Here is a 27848-nt window from a genome sequence, read left to right as displayed (position 1 = left end):
TCTGCCACTGCTGCCCAGGATGTTGCTATTGCCCTAGTTGAGCGTGCCTTAATCCCTTTAGGAGCTAGCTTGCCCTATAGCCGATAGGCCTTTGAAATCAGGATCACCAACCATTTGGAAATAGTGGATGTGGAGGCCACCAGACCTTTTTTGACTCCTGATGGGATAATGAATAAATTACTCAATCTTCTGAAGGGTTCTGCAGAGGTCAGGTACTGCTTTACCATTCTAACTGGATCCAAGTTTGAAAATAGAGGATCTCCTGATGTCAAACCAACTGACAGTAAAGGGAGGATAATTTATGAATTTAAATGATGTAGACACAACTTTAGGTAGAAAAGCGACATCTAGTTTCAAGACAGTCTGGCAGAAAAGTAATATTTTCCTGACTTATGGACAAAGCTTGCAGAAGACTTGCCTTAGCTGCCGTCTCAATAGCCACCAAAAACAAGGTCTTCAAGGTCAAATTCCAAACTGAGGCTTGGACCAGAGGTTCAACAGGAGGGGAGGCTAAAGACTTCAAAACAATAGGTTACTCCCAAGGCGGAGTAAAGAATCTTACTGGAGTCTTAGTTTTAGTGTGGCCATAAAAAACCTCTTAATGACTGGATCATCTGCCCAGCGAACTCCTGTCATAGCTGACAAGGCTGATATATGGACTTTAAGAGTCCTGCTTTGTAATCCATTGTTCAGAGTTCTTATTACCGCTTCAGAAAGGCCCAAGACTTCTAGCCTTTTCCACTCAGTTTCCATGCCACCAATGAATGGGAAGCCGGATCTGGATGAGACAGGGGGCCCTGAAGAAGGAGGTCCTTCCTGGCAGGCAGCCACCAAGGTTCCACTATCTGGAGTTTCATAAGCAATTGGAACCACCGGCTCCGAGGTCAAAATGGAGCAATCAGGTGGCATCGCCACCCTCTCACTCTGGATCGATACTCGGTTTGCCCCATCTCCTTCCAATCCTTCTGGAATCTGTTCCAGATTTTGAAGAAAAATTTGCTGAGCCATTTTAATGTGCATTGAGCCCATCTGGTGATCAGAATAGTGAAAGCCATCAAACCCAGGATCGACATGAATTCCCAGGCTGAGATCTATTCCACCTTGAGAAGATGTGAGACCTTCTGAATGATCTTATGCGCTTTCTTCCTCAGAAGAGAAACTTTCCCTGTGAATGTGTTGAAATGATCCCCCAGATAAATTAGTGACTGAGAAGGCTCCAGAAAACTTTTCTTCGTTTATCAGCCATCATGGGCCAAATCATTATGCCCTCTTTGCGCAGCTCTCCAATGACAGGAACTCAAATCTTTGTGGAGGTTCTGGGAGCAGACATCAGGCTGAATGGAAGGGCACATTAGTTATTGAAACCAAAGTTTCACAAGTATGTAACTTTGGAGTACTTTCCTGAATAAATAAATGAATAAGCATTGTATTTTTATGCATTTATTTATTGGTTCTCATGATTTAATTTTAGGACTTGTGTGTGAAATCACATTTCAGGTAATTTTTATGCAGAAATATTAAGAATCTACAAGAGTTTACAAACTTTCCTGCACCACTGTATATAGCTGTCTTGGAGACAACTGTCTTCAATTCCTCTTACTACAAAGCTTTTGGCAAGCAGCGATAGTCATGTTGTTGGCTTGGAGAATATGGTGTAGTCACCACTAAACAGAACAGAAAGTTTTCTTGTGAATTCATCATTGCAAGCTCAGAGATGCTGGAAGGTCTAATCTGATACTCTGTAAGAGTGTGGTTGAATATGGAGGAGGTTGGTTACTGGAGAAGTGTCTACATAGTTTTCTAACCCTTCAGCTTGCTATAGACAGGAATTCTGTCTCATACCTGTATTGATATATCCATCTGCAAACTGTCAAAATTTGTTATATTTTAATAAATGCAGGATACATAAATGTAAATATGGCCACATCTATAACTGCTGCAGCCAGTGCAAAACAAGTTTACATATTCATGAATACATTTTGCTTTGTTAGCACAACCAGACTGCGATGACTGCAAAACCCACAATCCCATATATAGTTATGTAATTCTTTCTGATGCTGTTGCCCAGTAAAATGTTATGAGTCAGACTTTCCAAGTGTTCATGCTAAGTAAATCCTGCTTAAATACATATCAACTAATTCAGAGAGACATGCTGCAAATGCAAGTTTAGTCTTACATGGTTAGATTTGTGTTTAAGCAAAATATATGCGAGTAATAGGAATCTTTTGACTTCTTATCCATATTTGATACTTTAAATATATATGGTCCCATTACTATAATAGTTTGTTCTCCTATTGAAAGACTCAAAATTATTTTGACAAAATAAACATGCAATGTTTTGTGCCAGTTTCCAAGTATGTAACACCTTTTAAAGTGAGAGCTATGCAAGTTTAATTTTACATAGTTCTATAATTCAATGCATATTGGTCATCACAATATTCACAAGCAAGAAAGCCAGCAAGGGCTCAAGGTGTCTTGAGAGAAAGAATGGTGGGGTATAGACCTGCGTTACAGAAGTAGCAAGCAGTGCTGGATTTTAAAATTATACCCCCTGCCAGCTACCTACTGGGCCTCCTCACACAGTCCACCCCAACAATGCAAGCACCCACATCAAGCGCTTGTTCTTTTAGCTGCCTCCTCCACTCCATAGCACATACATAACACACTCACTCTCGTTATTAATGATAGGGGCATGGTCCACCAAATTAATGTTAGGGGTATGCTATATTACCCCTAATGTGAGCAAAGAGGAAGAGCATTAAACACCACCCTATAGGGTTGATTCACTAAAGTGCGATAAAATCAGCGCTATTTATAGCATGCGTAAAAAAGTTTTTAACGTGTCTTATTTTCCGCGACTTAACGCACGATTCACTAAAAGCATATGTTAATTTACACGCAATGCTGTTTGCGTTATGTAGGTCGCAAAGACTATTTTTGTGCAGTATTTGACGCAACGCGTGCTAATTAACGCAGCGTGCACAAATTGTCACCGTGTGTGCAAAAAACGCACACCATATTAGCCATACAAGCCATTACTTTTGGAAAACTAGTGTTCTGATAGTGACCATTTCCCTGCAAACTGGAGGCTACATCACTCTAGGGCCAACACATACTTGAATAAATCCCACTGCAAAGTCCATATTGTGTTGCCAAAAGCTCATGAACTGTACTTTTCTATAATTACTGCCTGCCCCAAGTAGGTGTTAATTTTCGCACAGACTAATGCGATATTTAGCGCGTCTAAGGGGCTGATTTACTAACCCACGAATCCGACCCGAATTGGAAAACTTACGCGAAAAGTTGCGAATTTTTCGTAGCGTTAAAACTTAACGCTACGAAAAATGCGCAACTTTTCGCGTAAGTTTTAACGCTACGAAAAATGCGCAACTTTTTACGCAACTTTCGTAATGGATACGAAAACTCGCGTTTTTACGCAAAAATCGTATTGGTAACGAAAAATTCGTAAAGAATCCGAAAAAATCGCAAAATACCGATCATTACGAAAAAAACGCAATCGGACTCCATTCGACCCGTTCGTGGGTAAGTAAATCAGCCCCTAAGTGTTTGTGAATCATGCGTTAGTATTATTTCTGAGAATTAACGCAATGCGCTAAAATTAACGCATTTGGTTGCTTGCTATTTAACGCACATGGTATGCAACTTAACACATGCGATACTTTAGCGAATCGCGCTTTTTTGCATTAATTTTAACACAAAAAAGCATGCGATAACGCTTATCGACCTTTAGTGAATCAACCCTTATGTGGCTTAATTCAGAGGTAAATAATTTAATAGTTAAAAAAAGGAAAGCATTTAAGAAATACAAACCAGAGGGGACAGAAGCTGTTGTAAAACAGCAATCTGGAAGGCAAAGATAGAAAATGAGGAGCACATTGTAGCAGAGGCCAAGACTAACCCCAAAATGTTTTTAAAAGGGACATTTCATATAATACTCATCTTTGGTTATATTATTTTTCATTTCTTACAATATGTAATTTGTAATTTTTGATGCATAAAAAAATGTTTACCTCCTAAAACCTCTTTTTATCAGAGCTGCAGAGAGATGTTTTCTGAGTCTAGGCTGAAATAAGAGGTGAGAGTGTCTCTTCTCTCTCCCACAGGATGTGGTCACAGCACTGACTGACAGGCTGAACACTGTGATAGCACAGAAAGCCCCTTCCAAATTTCTTCCTGTGTCTTTTCCCAGCTTGCACATACAAGTCTTATGCTGATACACCCTGGGCCTGATTCACTAAAGTGCGATAAAATGTGCGCTATTTATAGCATGCGCTATAAATTTTACCGCGTCTTAATTTTGGCGATTTTTCGCACGATTCACTATAAGCATACTCGCGCTTTTTTACGCGCGGTTTTTGATTGCGATAAATAGCGTGCGCTGTATTTTCCGCATGCAGGCTATTTATTGCATGCGCTAATTGTCGCGACAAACCTATCACATGAAATACGCGACAATCGGCAGCATAAAAATGGCAACATTTTGCCCTGGGAGAGCACAGAGTGCTAAAGAGGTGCTGTATAAAAGTTTATTTGCAAAAAAAACCCCCAAAAATTATAAAAATCTAAGTAAGAAAAAAAAAGAAGTGATAGAGATAATAAAATGGGGGGGGGGGGGGCATTTAAGAAAATTTAGCCAAATATTTAGGGGTCCGTTTGCTAAAGTGGCTTAAATTAAGTTAGAGATTTTAGACACAGAATAAATGGCAAATATGTTATGGGCACTTTATTAAACGGGGACAAATATAATATTGCAATTATTCTGGCAACAAAACATTGGATTGGCAGTTATCACACTCGCCAGAAAATACGCTACGTACTAATTAACGCAAGTTTTACTATTCAGCAAAATGGGCTAAAGACAAAATTGTTGGCAGAATATTTGCAAACATTTAACCCATATAGCATATTGATGCTGTTACTGATAAATGTAAGAGTGTAGGGGAAACTACATGAAAGTATAGAATACCATATCAATGAAGGATAAATAATGACACATTACTCAGTTCAAAAGTATAAAACTAAAAACTTTTACTTAAAATAAAAAAGGAGGGGGGGATGTTGTGAGCCTTCCTCGGCAGGAGAACCTGGTGGCTGGCATCCGGGGGGCTGGGGGGGGAACCCAAGGGCCGGGGAAAGTGGGCTCAAACTGGAGGAGGAGTAAAGGGGGGGGGTGTCCGGGGCATCCATGGCCTCCTCCGCCTCGGCGGCCTCCTCCGCCTCATCAGAGTCTGGGGCCTGGCTGGGTCCTGGGGCCTCTGGTCGGGCCTCTGGGGCCAATTGTTGGGCCTCGGGGGCCGGTGGATGGGCCTCGGGGGCCGCAGGTCGGGCTGCTGGGGCCGGTAGAGCCTGCTGGGCCAGTAGAGGCTGGAGGGCCTGGGGTTGGGCCTGGGGAGGAGGCGCCAGCTGAAGTTCTGTGAAATAGTATTGCAAGATGTTATTTTGTGTAATATATTATATATGTATACATTCATACACCATCATAAATAACGGGGCCCCTCACAACAACATTTTTGGGGCCCCCCTCCTCCCACGCCCCCAATGGCCCCTCCCCCTGTGAACCCTCACATCAATACAAAGGACACACAGACATTGTTAGCCAGGGCCCCCTAAAACATTCGTGGCCCTTCCCCAAATGACTCACACTATGGGCCGCTCCCTGCTGTTTCCCCCCTGCTTTAAACTTATTTATGGATATGTATTTGAAAATAGATGTGTATATATATATATATATACAATAGGAAGTGCTGGGAAGCTGCATACCATAAGGAACAATAATACCTGGGTGCCTGTGGCAAAACAAAATCTAGACAGGCATGGGGTGACGGCACACACAGGATTTTGACAAGGAGTCACAAACATGTGAAATAATATTCAGAGGTTTATTGTAAGCAACGTTTCAGTTCTTCACTGGCATTATGGTTGAACGTGATGGACGTATGTCTTTTTTCAACCCAACTTACTATGTTACTATGTTACTTTCATCATCCCTGACATTTCTTACATTTGTACCTTTAGTTCAAATTACTTGCTAAATCTTTTACTGAATGTATACTGTAAAAGCATAATAAAGTACAATAATTACCTTCTCTAATTTCAGCGACCAGTTCTGGGCTCCTGCGCTTAAGGTCGGACCACAGCCGCCGGAGCTGGCGGGGGCCCACATCAAGGGCAAACCTGGCGAGCAAACCCTTCTCTTAGCTCGTCCAGGATTGCCCTCTTCCTCTCGTGGACCCCAAAGTCCCCCGGTGGTGGGTGGTCATATTCTGCACGCAGGAGCACGCTGATAATATAGCGCCTCTCCCCTGGTAGCAAGTCTGAAACCCCAGGCATGTCCTCTCAGTTTGGTGGCTGCAGGCTCATTGACACAAAATGGCCCCAAGTCGCACATGTCACTAGATTAATAAATCGCCACAAAATGTCCACTCGCGAGATTACAAAATTGCGGGGGAAAAAAAAATCGCCAAAATATACATAGTAATGTATTTTGCGCGACAAAATATTCACCGCTATAGTACTGTATATTTTGGTGAATAAATTTTTACCGCTATAGTACTGTATATTAGTAGCGAAATTCCATACATGCCAAGACTTTAATAAAATTGAGTAAAAAGACACATACTTGAATAAATAACACTGTAAGTCCATATTTTATTGCAAAAAAATCATTTACTGTACTTTTCTATAATTTTTCGCCTGCCTGTAGTAGGAGTTAATTTTCGCATAGCCGAATGCGAAAATGGCAATTTATCGCACGCGATAATACTATGGTGAATCGCTAAAAAGCGTGCGATAATTTTTATCGCACTTTAGTGAATCAGGCCCCCTGTGTGTAATCATTGTTATTTATTTTTATCCTATAACTACAGTTTTGGTTTAGCTCTAACAAGCTGCAGCTAATGCTAAACTGTCTTAGTGTCATTAGTGTCATTAGTGTCATTGTTATCAAGCCGCAGCCATTGTTCTGTAGTTAGATAATATGTTCAAAGACCGTTTAATAGCATTAAAGCTAAATCAAAAATGCATTTATAGGATAAAAATTGAATATGAATGTGCAGAATTAGTATAGCCATAGATGCAGGGAGTTGTAACAATTTTTTTGTTATATATTATATTTAGGCAGCACATTAAAAGGCTTCTTTCTGCCTTCCTCGATCAGTTCCCTGCTACCTTCCTCGAATGGCTTCCTTCTGTCTTTACCAGCACCTTCCCCAAAGGCATCCCTCATCATGTCCCTGCTTCTTTCCCCCATCGTGTCCCTGCCACCCTCACCGCCTTCCTAAAGCACCACCTTCCCCAAACGCTCCCTGCTACCTTCCCTGAGCGGCTCCCCTTTCTCTTCCTTGATAGCGCCCCTGCTGCCTTTACCTCTTCCTTTATAGATTTGTACAAATTCAAATAAAAGAAGAGCCCAGTCCTGCTTGGAAGTGCCAGCAGCCCCTGAGAGATACAGAGAGAAGCCTTGGGCTGGAACGGGTTAGGTCGAGTGCTGTTTTCTGACTTTTTAATCCATGTTTGATCTGAAAGTTGAAAAAATAAAAATGGATAGTTCTATTTCATGTTAATTAGCATGCTTTAGGCCATTGTGAAATTTTATGCTATATGTCCCCTTTAAGTATATTAATAGTAAAAAGATGCAGTTTGAGAGTGTGGCGCTATTGAATTATGGTAACAATCAGCTTATAACAGATACAGAAAAGGCAAATGTGCTAAACCAGTTCTTTTCTTCAGTTTATACAATAGGGTATCCAGAGACCCAAGACCCAACCTATAGCTGTAATGTTGGCTTAGCTCATTCAAGTCAGTGGTTGACGCAGCATAGGTACATAAAGGTTTACTCAAAATTATTGTGAACAAGGCACCTGGGCCAGATGAATACACCCTTGGCTACTGAGTTAGCTAGGTTCAGTTTTTGCATGGCCTCTGTTTCTGATATTTCATCTGTTATGGAACCTATGGACAGAAGGAAATGTGATGTAATTTCTTTATTGAAGAAGGGATTACGATCTCAGCCTGGTAATTATAGGCCAGTAAATTTGACCTCCCTGGCAGGCAAGTTATTTAAAGGCTTGTTAAGGGATCACATTCAAAATTATGTTCTGTAGAATGGCATTATGACCAGCAATCAGCATGGCTTTATCTTCATAAATCAGGTCATGTTAAACCAATTTTAGGGGAGGGTATTAAGTAATGTATAAGTGTTTGCAGATGACACAAAACTCTGCAACCCAATAAATATCTATTCAAGATGCAGCAAAATCTTGACAAACTAGCAATCTGGGTGGCTAAGTGGCAGATGGGTGTTTTTTGCCTTCTTCTGGATCAACTAGCAGTTAGGCAGGTTATATGTAGGCATTAAGATTGAACTTAGTCATGTGTCCTTTTTCAACCAAACTTCCTATGAGTGCCTACAGACACCTGCACAGGACACTGGAGATTCAAATAACCCAGTGCTCCGGGTGTCTGTAGGAATGAAGAAATAGACATTCAGCTGCATGGCATGCTGCCCCAAAAACCCTGATCCCGGGTCTTTGTGGCCTTCCAACAAATCAGGGCCTGGAGGCAAGCTAGGGTTGAGAACCCTACCCCAATTCATAATGTTCCATGGTCTCCAATTAAATGTGATTACTAAGTGATAATGAAAGATGGTAAATAATTACATGCCCTTCAGTGTTTTTAATAATAACTGTGTCTTGAAATGGAAATCGTTAAGTTAAGATACTGCATTATATGAAAAAGTAGCTTCATCAATTTTATTTCTCCAGGAATCTCACTTAGTAGGTAGTCATGAAACATCACTGGAAAAACTGGAAAATGAGGTTCAATGTTGATAAGTGCAAAGTTATGCACTTTGGTAGAAATAATATAAACGCAAACTATCTACTGAATGGGAGTGTGTTGGGGGTTTCCTTAATGGAGAAGGATCTAGGGGTTTTTGTTGATAACAAGTTGTCTAATGCCAGGCAGTGTCATTCTGTGGCTACTAAAGCAAATAAAGTGCTGTCTTGTATAAAAAAGGGCATTGACTCAAGGGATGAGAACATAATTTTGCCCCTTTATAGGTCCCTGGTAAGGCCTCACCTTGAGTATGCAGTGCAGTTTTGGGCTCCAGTCCTTAAGAAGGATATTAATGAGCTGGAGAAAGTGCAGAGACGTGCAACTAAACTGGTTAAGGGGATGGAAGATTTAAACTATGAGGTGAGACTGTCGAGGTTGGGGTTGTTCTCTCTGGAAAAGAGGCGCTTGCGAGGGGACATGATTACTCTGTACAAGTACATTAGAGGGGATTATAGGCAGTTGGGGGATGTTCTTTTTTCCCATAAAAACAATCAGCGCACCAGAGGTCACCCCTTTAGATTAGAGGAAAGGAGCTTCCATTTGAAGCAGCGTAGGTGGTTTTTCACGGTGAGGGCAGTGAGGTTATGGAATGCCCTTCCTAGTGATGTGGTAATGGCAGATTCTGTTAATGCCTTTAAGAGGGGCCTGGATGAGTTCTTGATCAATCAGAATATCCAAGGCTATTGTGATACTAATATCTACAGTTAGTACTAGTGGTTGTATATATAGTGTATGTATGTGAGTGTATAGATTGGTAGGTGTGGGTTAAGTGTGCTGGGTTTACTTGGATGGGTTGAACTTGATGGACACTGGTCTTTTTTCAACCCTATGTAACTATGTAACTATGTAACTATCACTAAAAAAAACTTCTGGGTTAGAAATTTTTTTTACACAATGCATTCTTTATACTATAACTACCCCCACAGAAGTGTTGCAATTGCATCATTTTGATAGGTACTTAATAATACACTGCTTAATATGGGCCGTACTGTGTAAACTAATAAATCTTTAAATACCACCTCCATTTTCCTGTGGGTTATTAGTTAATATGTTTAAAAAATAAATATTACTTTGACAGCATTCATTATATTAAAAGTATTCAAAATGTATTACATTTAATTATACAATTTTAAATGAAATACATATTTAATAAAAGATAGATATCTAAGGAACATAGGGCTTCCAAATCTTAAACCATCATAACTTTACTTGTAGTTAGGGGAACTGAAGCAATGGAAAATTCACTGGGCCTGGTGGACTCCCCATAGAATGGCAATATGTATGTTAAATTCCAATACCCCCTTCCTATAGTCCAAGATAATCTGAAAGATTTTTGAAAGTAAAGAGCATCCATCGCTTCTTTACTAATCTTCTCTCAAGCTACAGTTTCTCTTATTTACTAAGAGCAAATCTCCCAGTTTTTATAATTCTCATAGACCATAGTTTCTTTAATAAATCTGAATGCAAAGCTATTAGCAAAAATAATCATTAACTGTCCAACAATGATATAGTGCAATCAGATCAAATAAATTCGCTGCACATAATTTAAAATGCTTGTAAAGTAATCTGCAAATAAATGATGATAATGAAATCTTGCATCACAATTGTGATGTAATCACGATAATGAAATCTTGCACGATTTGCATTCTGATTAAGTATTAAAGTAATTTAAATGATTCTGCACATGACACTTTTTATTGCCTGTAAAAGAGACACAGCAAGATTTGAAATTACAATCGCATTCTTGTACATGGCTGTGAGTATGATCAACTATTAATTGGTGAATGAATGAATGTGTTGAACCACTTTACTGGTTTTTACAAGGCTTGAGCTCTCTAAATAATGTATTTGAGAATATTTTAATGCTGGCATGAGTGTGTGACACAAGGGTGTATTTATTTATTGGAACAATATTCTGTTTTTTTCCTGTTCTCCATTTTTGAAGTTTTTTCCAGTGAAACATCTGAATGTTGGAACTTTAGAGAGAGCCTTCATGTTTGTGGAGTGAGAATAACACTGTTTGGGACTCCAAGGGGCTGATTTACTTACCCACGAACGGGTCGAATGGAGTCCGATTGCGTTTTTTTCGTAATGATCGGTACTTTGCGATTTTTTCGTATGTTTTGCGATTTTTTCGGATTCTTTACGAATTTTTCGGATCCAATACGATTTTTGCGTAAAAACGCGAGTTTTCCTATCCATTACGAAAGTTGCGTAAAAAGTTGCGCAATTTGCGTAGCGTTAAAACTTACGCGAAAAGTTGCGCATTTTTCGCGTAAGTTTTAACGCTACGCAAAATGCGCAACTTTTTACGCAACTTTCGTAATGGATACGAAAAACTCGCGTTTTTACGCAAAAATCGTATTGGATCCGAAAAATTCGTACAGAATCCGAAAAAATCGCAAAACATACGAAAAAGTCGCAAAATATTCGTTTTCAAGTCGGAACTTTTCCAATTCGGGTCGGATTCGTGGGTTAGTAAATCAGCCCCCAAATGTGTGTGTGTGTTAAAAGGGTTGTTCGTCTTTAATCTAACTTTTAGTATGACATAGACATTGATATTCTGAGACATATTGCAATTGGTTTGCATTTTTTTGTGGTTTTTCAGTTATTTAGCATTTTGTTTAGCAGCTCTCCAGTTTGGAATTTCAGCAGCTATCTGGTTGCTAGGGTCATGTTTACCTTAGCAACCATGCAAAGGTTTAAATGAGAGACTGGAATACAAATAGGAGAGGGTCTGAATAGAAATAAAGCATAAAAAGTAACAATGATAATAAAATTGTAGCCTCACAGAGCAATAGTTTTTTTGGCTTTTAGGGTCAGTGACCCCCATTTGAAAGCTGAAATAATGTAGAAGAGAAAAGCGAATAATTAAAAATCTATAAAAGATACATAATGAAGACCAATTGCAAAGTTGCTAGGAATAGGACATTCTATAACATACTAAAAGTTAACTTTAAGGTGAACCACCCCTTCCATAATAATCATATAAACAACCCTAATTATAAATCACAATACATAGGGGCAGATTTACTAATCCACGAATCTGAATCCCGAAAGGAAAAAAATCGTATTGGAAACGAAAATTTTGCGACTTTTTCGTTGCCGCTGCGATTTTTTTTTGTATTTGTCACGACTTTTTCGTCGCCGTCACCACTTTATCGTATTTTGCACAACTTTTTCGGCGCCGTCACGACTTTATCGTATTGAGCAATAGTAAACGGCGGAAAAACCAATCCGATTTTTTCGCGGCGGTGACGATAAAGTTGCGGAAAAATAAACAAAAAAAGTTGCGACGGCAACGAAAAATCGTGGGACATACGAAAAAGTCACGACAGCGACGAAAATGTCGCAAAAATACCGATCATTATGAAAAAACACATTCGGACGCCTTTGGACCGTTAGTGGATTAGTAAATCTCCCCCATATTGTACAGCGCTGCAGAATATGTTGGTGCTTTATAAATAAATGTTAATAATAATCTGGTGCACATAGTACACAGAGCAGAACAATAATTTTAGAGGCAAAATTAGGTGTGTCTTCAGATGCAGTAAAGCCTGCAGAGACACTCATCATTGTGGCACTGCACTCATTATCATGGTGCACATGTACAACCAGTTTTAACATGAGCTTCTGGAGCTCATGGGGCTCTTTCACAAGCTGTCTTTCAAAAACTGTCTAAATGGCTTCCTGAAACTGTCGAATGGCTGAGAAACAGATGGATAAATAGCAAATGGCAGTTTATTTGTAGTTTTTTTTTTTATTCTACAGATGGGTTGGGAAAGGCATTTATTTAATTGTAAGATATTCCAACTAAGGAACATGCTAAGGGTTACAGGAAAATTTGTAGCACCACATTTGTTATTCATTGTCTAACCTGATATATCTGCAAGTTCTGTACTCTTTCACCACACACTGAAAAGTATTTTTCAGTTGAACTGATCCTTGTTCTTTTCAGACTAACCATATGGGTTAGTGATTTAAAAGCAGCTTGGCTTCACAGTGACTCAAGCTATCTGTTTTTACGATCACTGACTCATACTATCTTTTGTTGCAACAGATATTCCATGACTCCTATGCCTCCTTATGGGAAACATAATTGACTGCAGACAATATAGAATACAATATTAATCGGGTATTAACACTGATTTGCATTTTAATGAAAAAGTAAAAAAAAAATAGTTCTCCAAAAATATCTTAGAAAGCTAACAAAAGTGAACTGGGCAGGAATGTTATTTTTTAAAGAATTATGTTTAATCGCCCTCAAAATATATGCACACATGCACCCACAACTTACAAACTAATGTGTAAGGTAAAAGTGAACCAAATTAATGCAGCACTGTTTTACATGTGTTTAGTGTTATTGCAACCAAGTTAAAATTGCTTTTTTGAATTGTCATATACTGCATTTTTTGTATTTGAGGTGCATTTGTAATACAACAGAATAGAGAGATGTGTGTTAAACTTACAAAAAGCATTTAAAAAAGTGAATATAAACATAGTAACATAGTAAGTTGGGTTGAAAAAAGACATACGTCCATCACGTACAACCATAATGCCTATATATAACCTGCCTAACTACTAGTTGATCCAGAGGAAGGCAAAAAACCCCATCTGAAGCCTCTCTAATTTGCCGCAGAGGGGAAAAAATTCCTTCCTGACTCCAAGATGGCAATCGGACCAGTCCCTGGATCAACTTGTACTAAGAGCTATCTCCCATAACTCTGTATTCCCTCACTTGCTAAGAATCCATCCAGCCCCTTCTTAAAGTTATATAATGTATCAGCCAGCACGATTCGGGGAGGGAATTCCACAACTTCACAGCTCTCACTGTAAAAAAAACCTTTCCGAATATCTAAATGGAACCTCCCTTCTTCTAAACGGAGTGGGTGCCCTTGTGTTCGTTGGAAGGACCTACTGGTAAATAAAGCATTAGAGAGGTCATTAAATGATCCCCTTATATATTTATACATAGTTATCATGTCACCTCTTAAGCGCCTCTTCTCCAGTGTAAACAGACCCAACTTGGCCAGTCTTTCCTCATAACTGAGACTTTCCATACCCTTTACCAACTTAGTTGCCCTTCTCTGGGCCCTCTCTAACTCAATAATGTCCCGTTTGAGCACTGGAGACCAAACCTAAACAGCATATTCTAGATGGGGCCTTACCAGCGCTCTGTAAAGGGGAAGAATAACCCCCTCCTCCCGTGAATCTATACCCCTTTTAATACAGCTCAACATAATCTATGCATTTTGATGCACGGAAAACGCCCACATTTAAGAACTCTAATTCATTAATCGATACAAACAAAATAAAGAACTTATTGCACTTACATACAAATAGTTACATAGTTGTGTTAAAAAAAAGGCCAAAGTCCATCAAGTTCAACCCCTCTAAATGAACTCCAATGCACATATCCACTCCTACTGATCTATCTGTGCACTCACATATATGAACTATATATACCAATATATAATAATTGTAGATTTTAGTATTACAATAACTGTTGATATTATGCTTGTTCAAGAAATCACTCTTAAAGGCATTATTAGAATCTTCTATCGCAACATCACCTTGCGGGGCATTCCACCCTGCACCAGAACCACCTGCACTGCTTCAAATGAAAATTCTATTCCACTAATCTAAAGGGGTGGCCTCTAGTGCACTTATTGTTTTTATGGGAAAAAGATCCATTTTTATCTGTATATAATACCCTTTAATATACTTGTAAAAAAGAAATCATGTCCAAAGTTCAAAAAAGTGCCATCTGCCATTTTTTTAGACATTGCACCATGATAAAGAATAGCTGCAGGTCTGTATACGAGCCTATAAATACATTACTGCCTGTCTGTACTTTCCACCATGCCCTAGGTGATTTAAACTGCCACAGTAATGACCCCTATGAACCCTGGCCATTGCATTTTCTTCAACAAACACTAGCATTTGACAGCCACATCAAACCATAAGAATGCTTTTAACAGTGACCCCTTTCCTCTTTCAGATCTTCACATTTTTTACTCTCACATTCTTCTTGTTGACCTGCCAAAACTAGATAACTATCTCATGTCCAGCCTCTGTAGATAATTCACTGATCTTGATAATTTTGTCAGTGACTAGGCTACATTCTTGAAATCTGTATTCCTAAAGTGTCAAAAAGTAAGATTATCCTGGCCAGAAGTAAGCTGTAAGTGTCTGCTCTTACTATAAAATCTTAAAGTTACTGAAAAGAATTGAACAAACTTAAAAATTTCCTAAATTGTATCTGTGGCACAATATGCCCCAATTCCATAGAAAAGTGACACTTAAAGTTTTCTAACATATTGGGGTCTTAGAATAATTTGACAAACAAGGGTTATAGAGTGAAAATAGGATCAGAGGATACTACTCACAAGTACAGGTATAGGACCCATTATCCAAAATGTTTGGGACCAAGGGTATTCCAGGTAAGGGGTCTTTCTGTAATTTGGATCTCCATAACTTAGGTCTACTAAAAAATCAATAAAACATTAATCAAACCCAATATGGTTGTTTTGCATCCAATAAGGATTAATTATATCTTAGTTGGGATCAAGTACAAGGTACTATTTATTATTATTACTGAGAAATAGGAAATCAATTTTAAAAATCGGAATTATTTTATTAAAATGAGTCGGAGCTTTCGAGATAAATCCCATACCTGTATTTATATATTGCCAATTATTCCAAAAAGTGGAAGTTTTCATTTTGTTTTATTTTTTCTTTATATTAAAAACAACAGAAAGCTGGTTTGTGTATTATTTTTGAAACCACTAAAATGTAAACAAATTGCACAGAGCATGTTTATACTGTATCCTTTTTGTAAATACAGTTCATATGTGTTTAGAAAAGTATTGGAAGACAATCATGTTAATGGAATAAACTAAAACCTTTCCTTGTAAAAGGGAATACAAATTGAATACAAAAACCTAAACAAACTAGAATAAGTTACAAAATTGCTATATTTCAAGGCTATTTGTTTTAACAGCTTGTTCCTTTTACAGTACATCTCAAGTAAAAACTGTAATCATCTGTATTACCCAAGAGAGAAGTATTTGAGATAAAATAAAACATTATTTCTGTCTCTTGAGTCTTGAACATTCAATCTGTTTGGCCATTTTTCCTGGCATGTAGGAATACTAAACTAGGATTTTAAGCATTTGCCACTTGGTGTCATTCTTGTACTGTGTTTCATCTAATTCACACAACAGCAGACAGCAGGGGTTTTTAATCCATCCCTTACACAACTGGACATTAGATCAATGTGTTATACTGTTTGTACATTCATATTTTCTACCCTTTCCAAACTGTTTTCACTTTTGTATGAAATATAAAAATAATAAGGATAAAAAACTGTATTATTCCCTAGCTGATTGTCACTGATATATGCAGGTATCCTAAAACGTTTATAATGTAGGTTTAGAGTTCTAATATGAACTTTGTGTGACTTGATGACTAAAATTGCTGTAGGCATATGTCCCTAATGATTCTGGGGGATGGGGCGGTATTAGATGACCGATGCAGGCAAACTTCGATCTTCTGTCTGCCATAATTATGTGCCGTGCCCTTTCAGCCTGCAAGATAACAGATGCCTCTTTACACAAAAATCTGTGAAAATTAGCAGCTGCACTATTTTGTTAAAGTGTGTTATTTGTTATTATATGTGAGACTCTTACTGGATTACAGAGACAGTATTCTCAATAGCAAACCTTTTTTAAATCAATTTTCTTTTATTACATATGAGGGAAAATGTTTTATTTTGCTTATGGAAGAATCAATATTTGTCTAAACTTTTAATTGCTTAAACAGTCCTGATTTTAAAGTTAAAAAGTATGTGTCTTGTACTGCATCTCTAATTATAGTAAAGCCTTTGTTTCATTAAGCCATTATTTTTCAAATTAATGAGCCAATATATTACTGCTACCTTTTTTGTGACAAACATAATGAAAAGACGTTTAAATCCAGTGTTTTTGTATTTAAAAACTGTTTATATGAATGCAGCTTGTAAAAAAAATAGTTTTAACTCAGATGACTCCATTCCTTTCTGTTTATAGGAAATTGTGCACAACTGTCAGTTACACAGGATATCATTTTGCGCTGACGATAAGACAGACAAAAGGATATTCACGTTCATTTGCAAAGATTCAGAGTCGAATAAGCACTTATGTTATGTGTTTGATAGCGAAAAGTGTGTAAGTATGCCAGATGTCGGAGGGATTTTTTTTCTGTTCTACATGAAAAGGGTTTGGCTTGGCTGGGGTTTCCAATAATGACTTTGGCTCAGATTGAATCTGCAGATGTTTATCTTCATTATTGGCTCCAACCTATCATGAGAAAATAGATCAAGATGTTTCTTTTGACTTTCTTCCCATGCTAAGAATCATACAAGTCTTAGGAAAATCTGTTTTTCTTTTTGGCCTGAAGAATTACATGATCTATAAAGACTGGCCTATCCAAAAGCCTAATCTAAACGACTCCACAAAAGTACAAATGAATGCAGAGCTCCATCAGCATACAGAGAAATACATTGCTTTGAACTAGTAGGGAATCTGTTCCAAGATACTGCATTGCTTTCTTCCACAGTTTATTATTTTATATTCGAAAAAAGCCATCTGCATTGTTTCAAGGCCCTCATGTCTGCTGTATTTGTAAAGCATAAGATAGATGCTGCTAACACAAATAAAACATGAGAGGCTCAAACAGCCTAATCTCTGTTGATGCTATATATACTCAATACAAAATATTTGGGGAAAAAAATTAAATATGCTATAGAATAAGATATAGTGATGGAGCAGACCTCAGTGCATATCCTTGCAGCCAAAATCAGAAAAGACCACAGCCATAAACTTTTCACTTTAGTGCATAAAAATATTATACTCTGTTTTATATCAGAGACTTCTAGAATTCATTTGAATGGGTGAACTTGATGGGCTTTTGTGTTTTTTGACTCAAATAAACTATGTAACTTCAGTATATATTAAATTTATCCATGAGCCTTATGATATGCAGTATAAGATTTTGGTGCTATCAGCTGTTGTTAGGGGATGAATAAGTTATGTTTGTTTGGTATATCAATATGTATAGATAAATGCTGGGTACATTTTGTTGTTCATTACTGGCATCACATAGACATGCTCTAAGAAAAGTTAAATCAGTTAGAGCCTCGTAAAATGTGAAAAGTGTCAGTAACTCCCAGAGCAGAAAGATCCATGTTTCCAGGGGCTTCTGTAGAATGTACTTATCAAAATACACCCCTCAGAATAAAACTGTGCAATTAAATAAAACAGGTACAGAACAGGTTTACTAACAAATAATTTTCTCCCCACCTGATAAATTTAAGCCATTGTGAGCAGCTTGAATACATATGCTTTTCATCAACAACACATTCCATTTATTCAATTGAAGATAAACTAAGCAAGATAAACGCATTTAAGTAGCAATATCTGCTTTAAATGTTCGATCCAAAATTGCTTTGTTTGGGTTTTGTTAAAAACGTAAAAAATGAGATGTTACATGCAGAAGTTTTTAACATGTGAATCTTGAATATTTCATTTGCACAATTTCAGAGGTGGAAGCTATAAAGCAAAATTTTGGCACTGTTTATAATTAAAATATGTATTTAAAAATATTTCACTTTCATGTTGTTCCAAGCTTTGAATACATTCTGTACTGTATGTTTAAAACAATCAGTTCTCAATTATATAGCTCTCTTATTAACATCACCCAAAAATATTTACCGTATTTTTCGGACCATAAGACACCAGAAGTGGGGGGAAAAAGTCCCTGCGTCTTATGGTCCGAATATAGCCTACCAATATACTTTAAAAAAATGTTTTTACTTGCCCATGTGGTCTCCGCAGGGCCCTCCTCTATTTGCCGGCGCTTAGCTATGGCGCTGTGCGCATGCACAATGACGCGCATGCCCATACGCATGCGCGTCATTGTGCATGCGCCAGAGCTAAGTGCCGGTAAATAGAGGAGGGCCCTGCGGAGACCACATGGGCAAGTAAAAACATTTTTTTAAAGTATATCGGTAGGCTATATGCTGGTACAGATGGGGGCAATATGTTGGGTGAAATATGTTGGGTGCTGCTGGTACAGGTGGGGGGCAATATGTTGGGTGAAATATGTTGGGTGCTGCTGGTACAGGTGGGGGGCAATATGTTGGGTGCTGCTGGTACAGGTTGGGTTTTAATGCACATAAAATATTTTAGGACACTTTGTTTCAGAATCTTTTTTTCTTCATTTCCCTTCCCAAAAAATTGGTGCGTCTTATGGTCCGGTGCGTCTTATGGTCCGAAAAATACGGTATATAGTACTTAATAATTCACATAATAAAACTTACTATCCATATTCAAGTTGAAATAATCAAGTTGGAATCTTTAAAATGAGTACAGAGTTCCATTACAACATCAAAGTGGGTTAATGTATCCTTCACACAAACAAATATGCTAGCAAGGCAGCTAAGAACTGAAAATGAAGTTTCTCTTTTAATTGTTAAAGAAGTGTTTTCTGTCATGTGCATCTAAATGTTAAATAATGTTTTCTTAATTTCAGATCTTAATGTCTGCAGACACCTCTTATATGTAACCTACATTAAACACCACTCACACTGTTTGTTTTAATAAAGCTTTAGATAACACAGATTTATTACCTGTGTCTCCTATTCCAACAGAATCTCTACAGAATGAGAGTATAATTTAATGTGAACATAAATATTTTGCTTTCTAGACAAGGCTTTGCAGACTGTTTACTAATATTTACTGAATTTTGGTGTACTTTTCTTTGTGCTTTTCCTGATGTCCTCCAGAAAAATTCCATAATTTATCAAGCACCAATATCATTTTGTTTGACTTTAAAGATGTGCTTTTTTTAAAAAAAATTATTTTCAATTTTAGTTTTGTTGACGTTTTGAAATTCAACAAAAATCTGCTAAATCAGAAGTTTAGTTATCAAAAGGAAGGGAAAGAAAATAGGAAGAAGAATAGGATAAAATGGAAGACAGAAAAACATTAGAAAAGCATTAGTAACACATTTCTAGGTCCCAGGTATGTGACTTTATTGTTCATAAATAGGTTAGTGGTTTTGTTTAAGGTGACATAGATAAGGTTTTTTTGTTTGTCAATTTTGATTAGTCATCCCACAGATTTTAGTGTTATCAAGGGTAATGGCAGAGATATATTCATATTAGGCATGTTCTTGGATTGTGGATTGATGTTCTGTTATAGTGTCTGTCTTAAAACTCACCTTTTAACGCAAGCCTATAACCTAAACCCTCTGACATGCAATTTCCCTAAAATATTCACTAACCACTGGTTTTCACCTCTCACTCTGCACTTACTGTCACTTTACACACCTACACGAACTCTAACGCCATGCTAGTTACCCTGATCTTTTAGAATGTAAGCTCTTGCGAGCAGGGCCCTCCCCCTAGTGTCTCTGATCCTAATCCAATGTAACTGCAAACCATTTTTGTGAATTGTTGATATGTACATGTTAACTGTTGTATATAAATATAATAATAAGTGGGGGTAGATAATTTCTACCTTCTGGGAATCAAAAGTCTGGAAGCTGTATGTGAAAACAGTACTTCTGTGAATTGGTGGAATGGATTCTAGTTCCATATTTAGGAAAGCTACTGTAGCGAGGTTGATGTTTAGGCCAGAATCAATTAAGGTGTGCTACACAATGGGAAACAGCTCCTTGTAGCCCCAGGTGCAGGCTGTACCCTCTTCCTGGTTAAATAAATGCAAAATGAAGAAAACAGCAGCACATCAGTTATTTTGAAAAGTGATGACTTTCCTTAAGGCAACGTTTTGGGATTCAATCCAGCCCTTTATAAAGTTGATGTTTAGGCTAGTGACATATTTTATCACTTAATGAAAGACATATCCAAACAGAGTGTAGAAGCAGGCAATTCCACCACACAGTATGTGCAAGTTGTGTCCTACGGATCCACAGTTTCTCCAGCATTGGTTGGTTGCTTGTATGTTGCTAGATGTGGTGATGTTTTTCAGGTGCCGAGTACCAGTGATAGAGGAATGATTTTCAAGATAATTTGTATATTCACAATGTAGAAAGCTTTCCATCATGCTTCTAGTGGGTAGGTACCATTTATTAGGGTTTCCCACTTTTGCACTTGTGGAAGTAGATAGCTGGGTAATCAACAGCTGCAATGAAATACCAGAACAACATACACTTTGAGGTGACTTTACTGTTATGCACTACATTCTTGTCACCCTATGTTATAAATCATGAGATCAGTCTCTGTTTATAATTTGTAATTTTCCAGAAGTTCATATAGCCAAGCTATTTTGTTCCACCCTAGGCTCAGGCCTTTGTGTGGTCTTTGGGGTTCACTGTATTTGCTATTCACTCATTAACTAGCTTTCCAACAACAGATACAATATTTTACCAAGTTTTTCTCAAAGTTCATTTTATGAAAACTATTTGCACCAACAGACCTCTAAGTACACTATTTTTGGATCATTCTATTAGATAAATCAATAATCAAATGTAATAGTCTTTTCATAATTGTTAGTTTGCAGATATATTTTTACATTTTATTTTGTTTTTAGGCTGAGGAGATCACATTAACTATTGGTCAGGCTTTTGACTTGGCATACAGGAAGTTTCTGGAGTCAGGAGGAAAAGATGTTGAAACAAGAAAACAATTAGCTGGTTTGCAAAGAAGGGTGAGTTTGGTTATATAGATAGCAATAAATCACATAAGAAATTGCTTTATTTACTTCTATAACCTTGTATATTTGGAGATGCCTTAAATATATAAAACTTCCAAAATGGGCTAAATGGCACAACATTAAAACAGAAAACTATGCCCATGCTGTATTTCAGGGGTGTGTGTCTTTTCACCTTTCTCTGTTGTCCCTGTTCAGTTAGATTTGGTAAGATTTTACAGTTTTAGGACAACACTCTGGGCACTTTTGTATCTCATGCTTCCAGTTGGGAAGTTCCAGATGGCAATCATTCTATTCAATTATGTGATTGAAGAGGTTGTCCTGCAATATAAAGGTATTTTATGGAGATTAATTTGGGCATTACAGCATTGGGCCAAATTGGGGTGATCTAATTGTTGGACTGATCAGATTTCAACAAGGGACCACATAAAAAGAAAACTGTGAAGGAGAAAACGTATCTTCACTTTTTTAATAAAATATGATAGGCTACAAAAGTACCTTTACTTTCCTCTAAACTTAAACTTCTTTATTTAGCTGCAGTTTTATTATCATACTGGCTTTGAATTTTTAAGAATTGCAGTGCCTATTATCCTGTATACTGTTTTTGCCATCATATTTGTGGTTACATAGGAATAATTGATATATCCAATTTTGATACCCAAAATTTCACATGATAAACTAAAGTTTATATAAAGTCTTTGCTTCACCTTAGAAGGTATTTTTTTTCAACACAGACATATCTGCTTTTACAGTCTGATTGGAAAGCATTATAGTCTGCCTTAATGCATATTCCAGCTCCCAACCTCCCTTATTAGTTTTACAGTTTAAAGACAGACCTACCTGATTCTAAAGACTTAAAGTGATACTGACACGAAAAAATGAATTTTCAATTTATGAAGCTACATAAAAAGTTACCTATAGGTCATGTTGATCTTTTTTCACTGTTAGGACTGGTTTTGTATGTAATTGTTGCTTGAAGTTCCTAAACCTGACTGTTTTGCCAACCTGACTGTCCGTTCTCAGCTTGTCAGTTATAGCTTCTAATGCTAACAGCCTACTACTGCACAAAAATGGCAGCCCCCTCATAGAAGAACATGGGGGATCAGATAAGGAATGGAAAAGCATCAGGAAATAATTTTTTGGTAAAATTTTAAAGCTCATGCAAAGACAATGTTATGATAGGTGTAAAAAAAAGTTTCATTTCTGGTGTCAGTATCTCTTTAAAGGAATCCATGTTATTCTGTTGAACCATTTCTCAGTATCACTTAATATGACAGTATAAAGCAACCCCTCTCTCACCTTGTTCCATATTGAAGTGATGGGTTCTGAGTCTTGAAGTCCTTTTGCTTTCCATGGAATCTGTGCACCTCCTACTACAAAAATCAGAGGGACTCTGCAGAGGGAATCACAGATTCCATGAAAAAAGGGTTGCCTTACACTGTCATTCTAACAGATAATCGGTTCATATAGTGTTTATGCATTTTTTCTACGTAACCCCAATTGAATGAGCTGTTTAAGGATTAAAAATCACAGAAAATATGCAGAAATTTGCCAGTGGCAGTTAACATTAGCAACCAATCAGGTCTTTGCTTTCATTTTTCCATAGTAGACTGTTCAAAACTAATTGCTGATGGGTTACTATTGTCAACTACATTTGTGCAATTTAGCACCTATGTTTGTAAGCGAGCACTGTATTTTTTGCTCCAGAAGGATCGTATGGATAATTGTTCAAGGGTGGTTTATTTGCCAGTGGAGTATTACCACTGCCTCGGGAGGAACATTCTTCATTATAGACAGTCTCCTTATCTACTGCATCTAGCTTGCTTTCCCCTGCAACATTCTATCAGTAGGTACTCTCAGGACCCAGCATTTGATAGAGTGTTGTGTTTGAAACAAGTTGTGAAAACAGTTGAATCACTGCTGTTTGTTACTGCAACATTGGCTGTTCTAAGACAACTACTGGAAAAGCTTATAATTAAATGCTTCCTGCTGGACCTGCTGGTGTGTTTGCTTTTACCTAGTATATTAAAACACATGAATCAAAATCCATAACATGCTGCCATAATTTATGTTTTAAGTATTTCACCACCATGTGATAACATATAAAACAAAATACCAACCTAATGCTGTCACTAACATTTTTCTAAGCTGTGCACTATGCAAATTTACAACCACAATCTAGTATTCATTTTACAGTCTATAATTGTAAACTGTAACATAGTATAACAATAACACAGAGCTTTCCTGTACAGGTGATTAGGTCTTTCTTTCTCTATATAGGTTGTTTAATACTACTGTGTTTTGTGTTACAGATTCAGGAACTAGAGACAGAAAATACAGAACTGAAATGTAAAGTACAAGACCTAGAGAACCGGCTTTTAATGACTGATGTCTCTTATTCCCCTGTAAGTACATACAAACATAATCAGAACATAATCTGAGGTAGTTGTGAACATAAATGCTATTAGCAATTAGTAATACCACAAAATTATAGACCATTTTAAGGCGTCATGCAGGTTATTGACACATAAGCATAGAACATTTTAAATATATAGATAGTAAACCAAATAGGCACCCTTGGGATCTGAGGGAGTTAAAGTGGCTGGTTGAAAACAAAGCAAAAACCAAACAGAAGGTAATGCAAATCTGTACTCATGCTACAGTGAATTGCCCCTGTGCATCTTATACTACAAAATATTTTCTAAGAAAATCCAGAATTTTTGGGTTACACATTTCAATAATGGCAATACATGCCAAGTGACAATAAATTCTAGCAAGATGCTTACACACACACAGTTGGGATGGTAAAACCTGTAGCCATTCACAGTGGCTGACGGTATTGCCAAGAATCATATTTTGTGAAAATGTCCTTAGAAGGACCATGTAAGTAAAAATGCTCCTTTGTGTGTACTTTATAAGAACTGCCAGACTCATTTAGGAACACAAGTGCAGTGAAATTGCTCAAAACTGAGCATAATATAGAGACAAATACTCAATAAACATATTCTATCCAAAGGGGGAAATACAACTGATTTTGAAATCCTCATATCTCCCAAACCAATACAAAATATGTATGATTTATGGAGAGAAACTGTTTCCAGTAGTATACTCCTAAAGCACTGATTTATAAGTAAGCCTTACCTTTAGATTATAATAATAATTCTATTAACAGTAAGTTTACCCCAGATGGAAAAGTACACATTTTACCACAATAGATGAATATAGCAATTTCTCATTATACTTAATATGAATATGGTGTGGAATGATTGCAGCAACATAAAAAGTATCTTTCCAAAATGTTTTTCTTCAAACATTATCCTTATTGGTCCGTCTCAGGAACTTAAAGGAAGTACCATTGCTCCCAACTGTCCTGATTTTCACAGTAGCCATTCTTGACCTGGGGGCTGGTTTGAGTCAGAGGGCTTAGTCTACCCCCATGCCTTCAGCTTTTATAGAGAGAGATTGCCAAGACCACAGCATTGGTTCTACAGGCTTAATCCTCCCCCGCTTGAGGCTTGTAAAGGAGAAGAGAGTGCCAGGGTATGACCAGAGGTAAATAGATAGGGCCACCATACGGGGTTTACCTTGACGTGGTATGGTGGCTTACCAATCTTGTGATCATAATTTTGTAACTAAAAACCCCTGTTTTTAGTAAATACATGCACTAGCATAGACAATTTACTTATGAAACAGGGGACCAGGAAATGTGCATTGATCAATCCCCCTCTCTTTTTGTATGCTTGTAGTTAATTTGGCCAGATCAGTCACACTACAATGTATTTGTATACTCTGTTTAGCCTTGGAGTGCTCCCACAACCCCCTTCTGTGTATCATAGTAGTAGAGGAGTAAAGTAAGAGTAAAGTGGGTTTAAGTAAACCTCTACTACTATACATGCATAGATGTATTGATGCATCACTGTTGTGTGATCTACTCAGAACCAATTATCCAGGTTTCTATCAAAATGGGCAGTGTTTGAGAGCATTCTGTTACAGATGCAAGAAATGTTACAGTAACCAGGTAGCATCTAGTATAAAAAAAAATGGAGGAAGGAGAACAACTCCAACTAAAAGTGCCAGCTGCCTTGTCAAGTGCCAGAACATCTCCCTGTAACCTTACTACACAAGAGAGGAGAGCTCTCACATCTCTTAGTAAGGACCCGAACATCACTATCCTTCCAGCAGATAAAGGGCGATGCACAGTTGTGCTCAGCACAACTGACTATCACTGCAAAATGACCACGCTACTCAGTAATAGCAATACATATGAACCTTTAAGGAGAGACCCAAGCAGCAGTTACAAGAAAAAGGTAGATAGATTGCCTACAACAACTTGAAAAGGAGGAAGCCATTGATTGAGCTTTATACCACCGCCTGTAACCCAGAGAAGCTACACCATGTTTATATGGACTCCCCAAGATACACAAAGATGGAGCCCCATTTGTATATGGAGGAAGTGGAAAGGAAGGCCTTACATTCAATGAAACTGCACCAAGTTACTGGTTCAGGTATGTAGATGACACTTTAAAATCAGATCCAATGAAATGGCGACCTTTTCAGAACACTGGTGGACAATAACATCAAGTTCACAAGGGAGGATGTCCATGAGAACTAACTTGCTTTTTTGGACTTTTTGATGTCCATTCAAGAGGGGGGTAACTTGAAAACAGAAGTATACAGGAAACCCACTCATAAAGATCAATATCTGTTGTTCAATTCTCACTATCCACTGGAACACAAATGGGGTGTCATTAGAACTCTACACCACAGGGCGGAAAGTGTGACAACCGATACAAAGTCCAAGGACAAGGAACACAAACATCTGAGAGGAGCACTGAAAGCTTGTGGCTACCCAGACTGGGACTTTGTCAAAACAACAGCAACTAAGCCTAACAGAAACACCAAAATGAATAACCATCCTGAGGCACAGAGTATGCTCAATATAGTCATCCCATATGTAGCAGGAGTGTCGGAGGGAGAAACTTAGGAGATTTTCAACAAACACCACATCTCTGTTTTTTAAACTTAGTAACAACACACTGAGACAAAAACTTGTACACCCAAAGGATCCAACACCAAAGGAAAAACAAAGCAATGTGGTATACACAGTCCAGTGTAGCAAGGAGTGCACAGACCTATACATTGGGGAGACAAAGCAACTGCTCTCTAACTACTCTCCAACTGCTCTCCATAGGAGGGCGAACGCTACAGGCCAAGACTCTGCTGTATTTCTACAACTAAAAGACCTTTGAGAATAGCAATGTCCAAATTTTGGACAAAGTAGACCGCTGGTTTGAAAGAGGTGTAAAAGAGGCTATTCATGTTAAAGTGGAGAAATCATCCCTAAACACAGGTGGGGGCCTTCAACACCATCTGTCTGCTACATACAATGCTGTTCTAACATCTGTACCCCGGCAGTTTCAGAACCCTTCACACATCCATTCATGCAACTCTAACAAATAACACCTATCTCGATGAGTTGCATGATACTTTGGTAATCCTTTCAAAGTAACGCCACAGCATTCACACCTCTGTGAATTTTATGTGTCACCTCTCTGAAAAGTTACAATGTGCCATTGTGATTGGATTAGTGGAAGAGTACATATGCTGAGGACTTCCCCTACCAGTCAATTGAACTGAAGAAGCTGGTCGTATTGAAACGTCTCCAATGATTACTTAACAAGTCCAGTTGCTTTAGATTTATTTATACTAGATATACCATGACCTGGATGAATGAAAATCTTCATAGTCATAACCAGGTAACAGTGAGTAGGTCCTAAGAGGACTTGTGTAACCCTTATTTATGTTGTGTATTATCTATTGCAGCAGTAGAAAAAAACATCTTTATTTTACTCCTGAGACACTATTGTGTTCTCCAATAAATGCATTTTTCTAATTACCTAGATATAATATTTTACAGGTTCTTTTTGTATTTAAGTTTAGTTAGTATAACTACTGCCTAATTGCTTTTTTGGCTTACCAGGGTTTATTTTATATTATTCTGGTATGTTCTTTACTACACTGCAACTGTGGACTGAACGCAAATGTATTTTTTATAAAAACAATGAGTTCTGTATGAATAACTTAACCAAACTGCACAAAATTAACAAATGTTTTCCTTCCTCTACATTTCTCTCTTCCTGGGAGTTTGCTACTGTTTTCCAGTCTATCAACTGTGTGACAGAATACCCTTTAGAAATACATTTATGCAAAGTGTATCATCTTAGTATACTAAAGTAGCCAATGGCTTACCTTTGTGTAGTGTGTACAGGTAGTTGATAT

General features: G+C 37.7%; 1 protein-coding gene across 2 annotated transcripts in view; it reads left to right on the top strand.

Annotated features, from left to right (window-relative positions):
* gulp1 (GULP PTB domain containing engulfment adaptor 1) overlaps positions 1-27848 on the top strand; it is a 132398-nt gene that overhangs the window by 67797 nt on the left and 36753 nt on the right. For both annotated transcript variants that reach the window (XM_018097629.2, XM_031893544.1), the window contains exons 7-9: positions 16926-17063; positions 21450-21566; positions 23882-23974. In XM_018097629.2, coding sequence (XP_017953118.1) covers positions 16926-17063; positions 21450-21566; positions 23882-23974 — 348 coding nt within the window. The remainder of the gene's footprint in view (positions 1-16925; positions 17064-21449; positions 21567-23881; positions 23975-27848) is intronic.

This window comes from Xenopus tropicalis, chromosome 9, assembly GCF_000004195.4.
Source record: "Xenopus tropicalis strain Nigerian chromosome 9, UCB_Xtro_10.0, whole genome shotgun sequence".
NCBI classification, from domain to species: domain Eukaryota; kingdom Metazoa; phylum Chordata; class Amphibia; order Anura; family Pipidae; genus Xenopus; species Xenopus tropicalis.
Note: the sequence above shows the minus strand (reverse complement) of the source record. Positions and strands in the feature narration are given on the sequence as shown.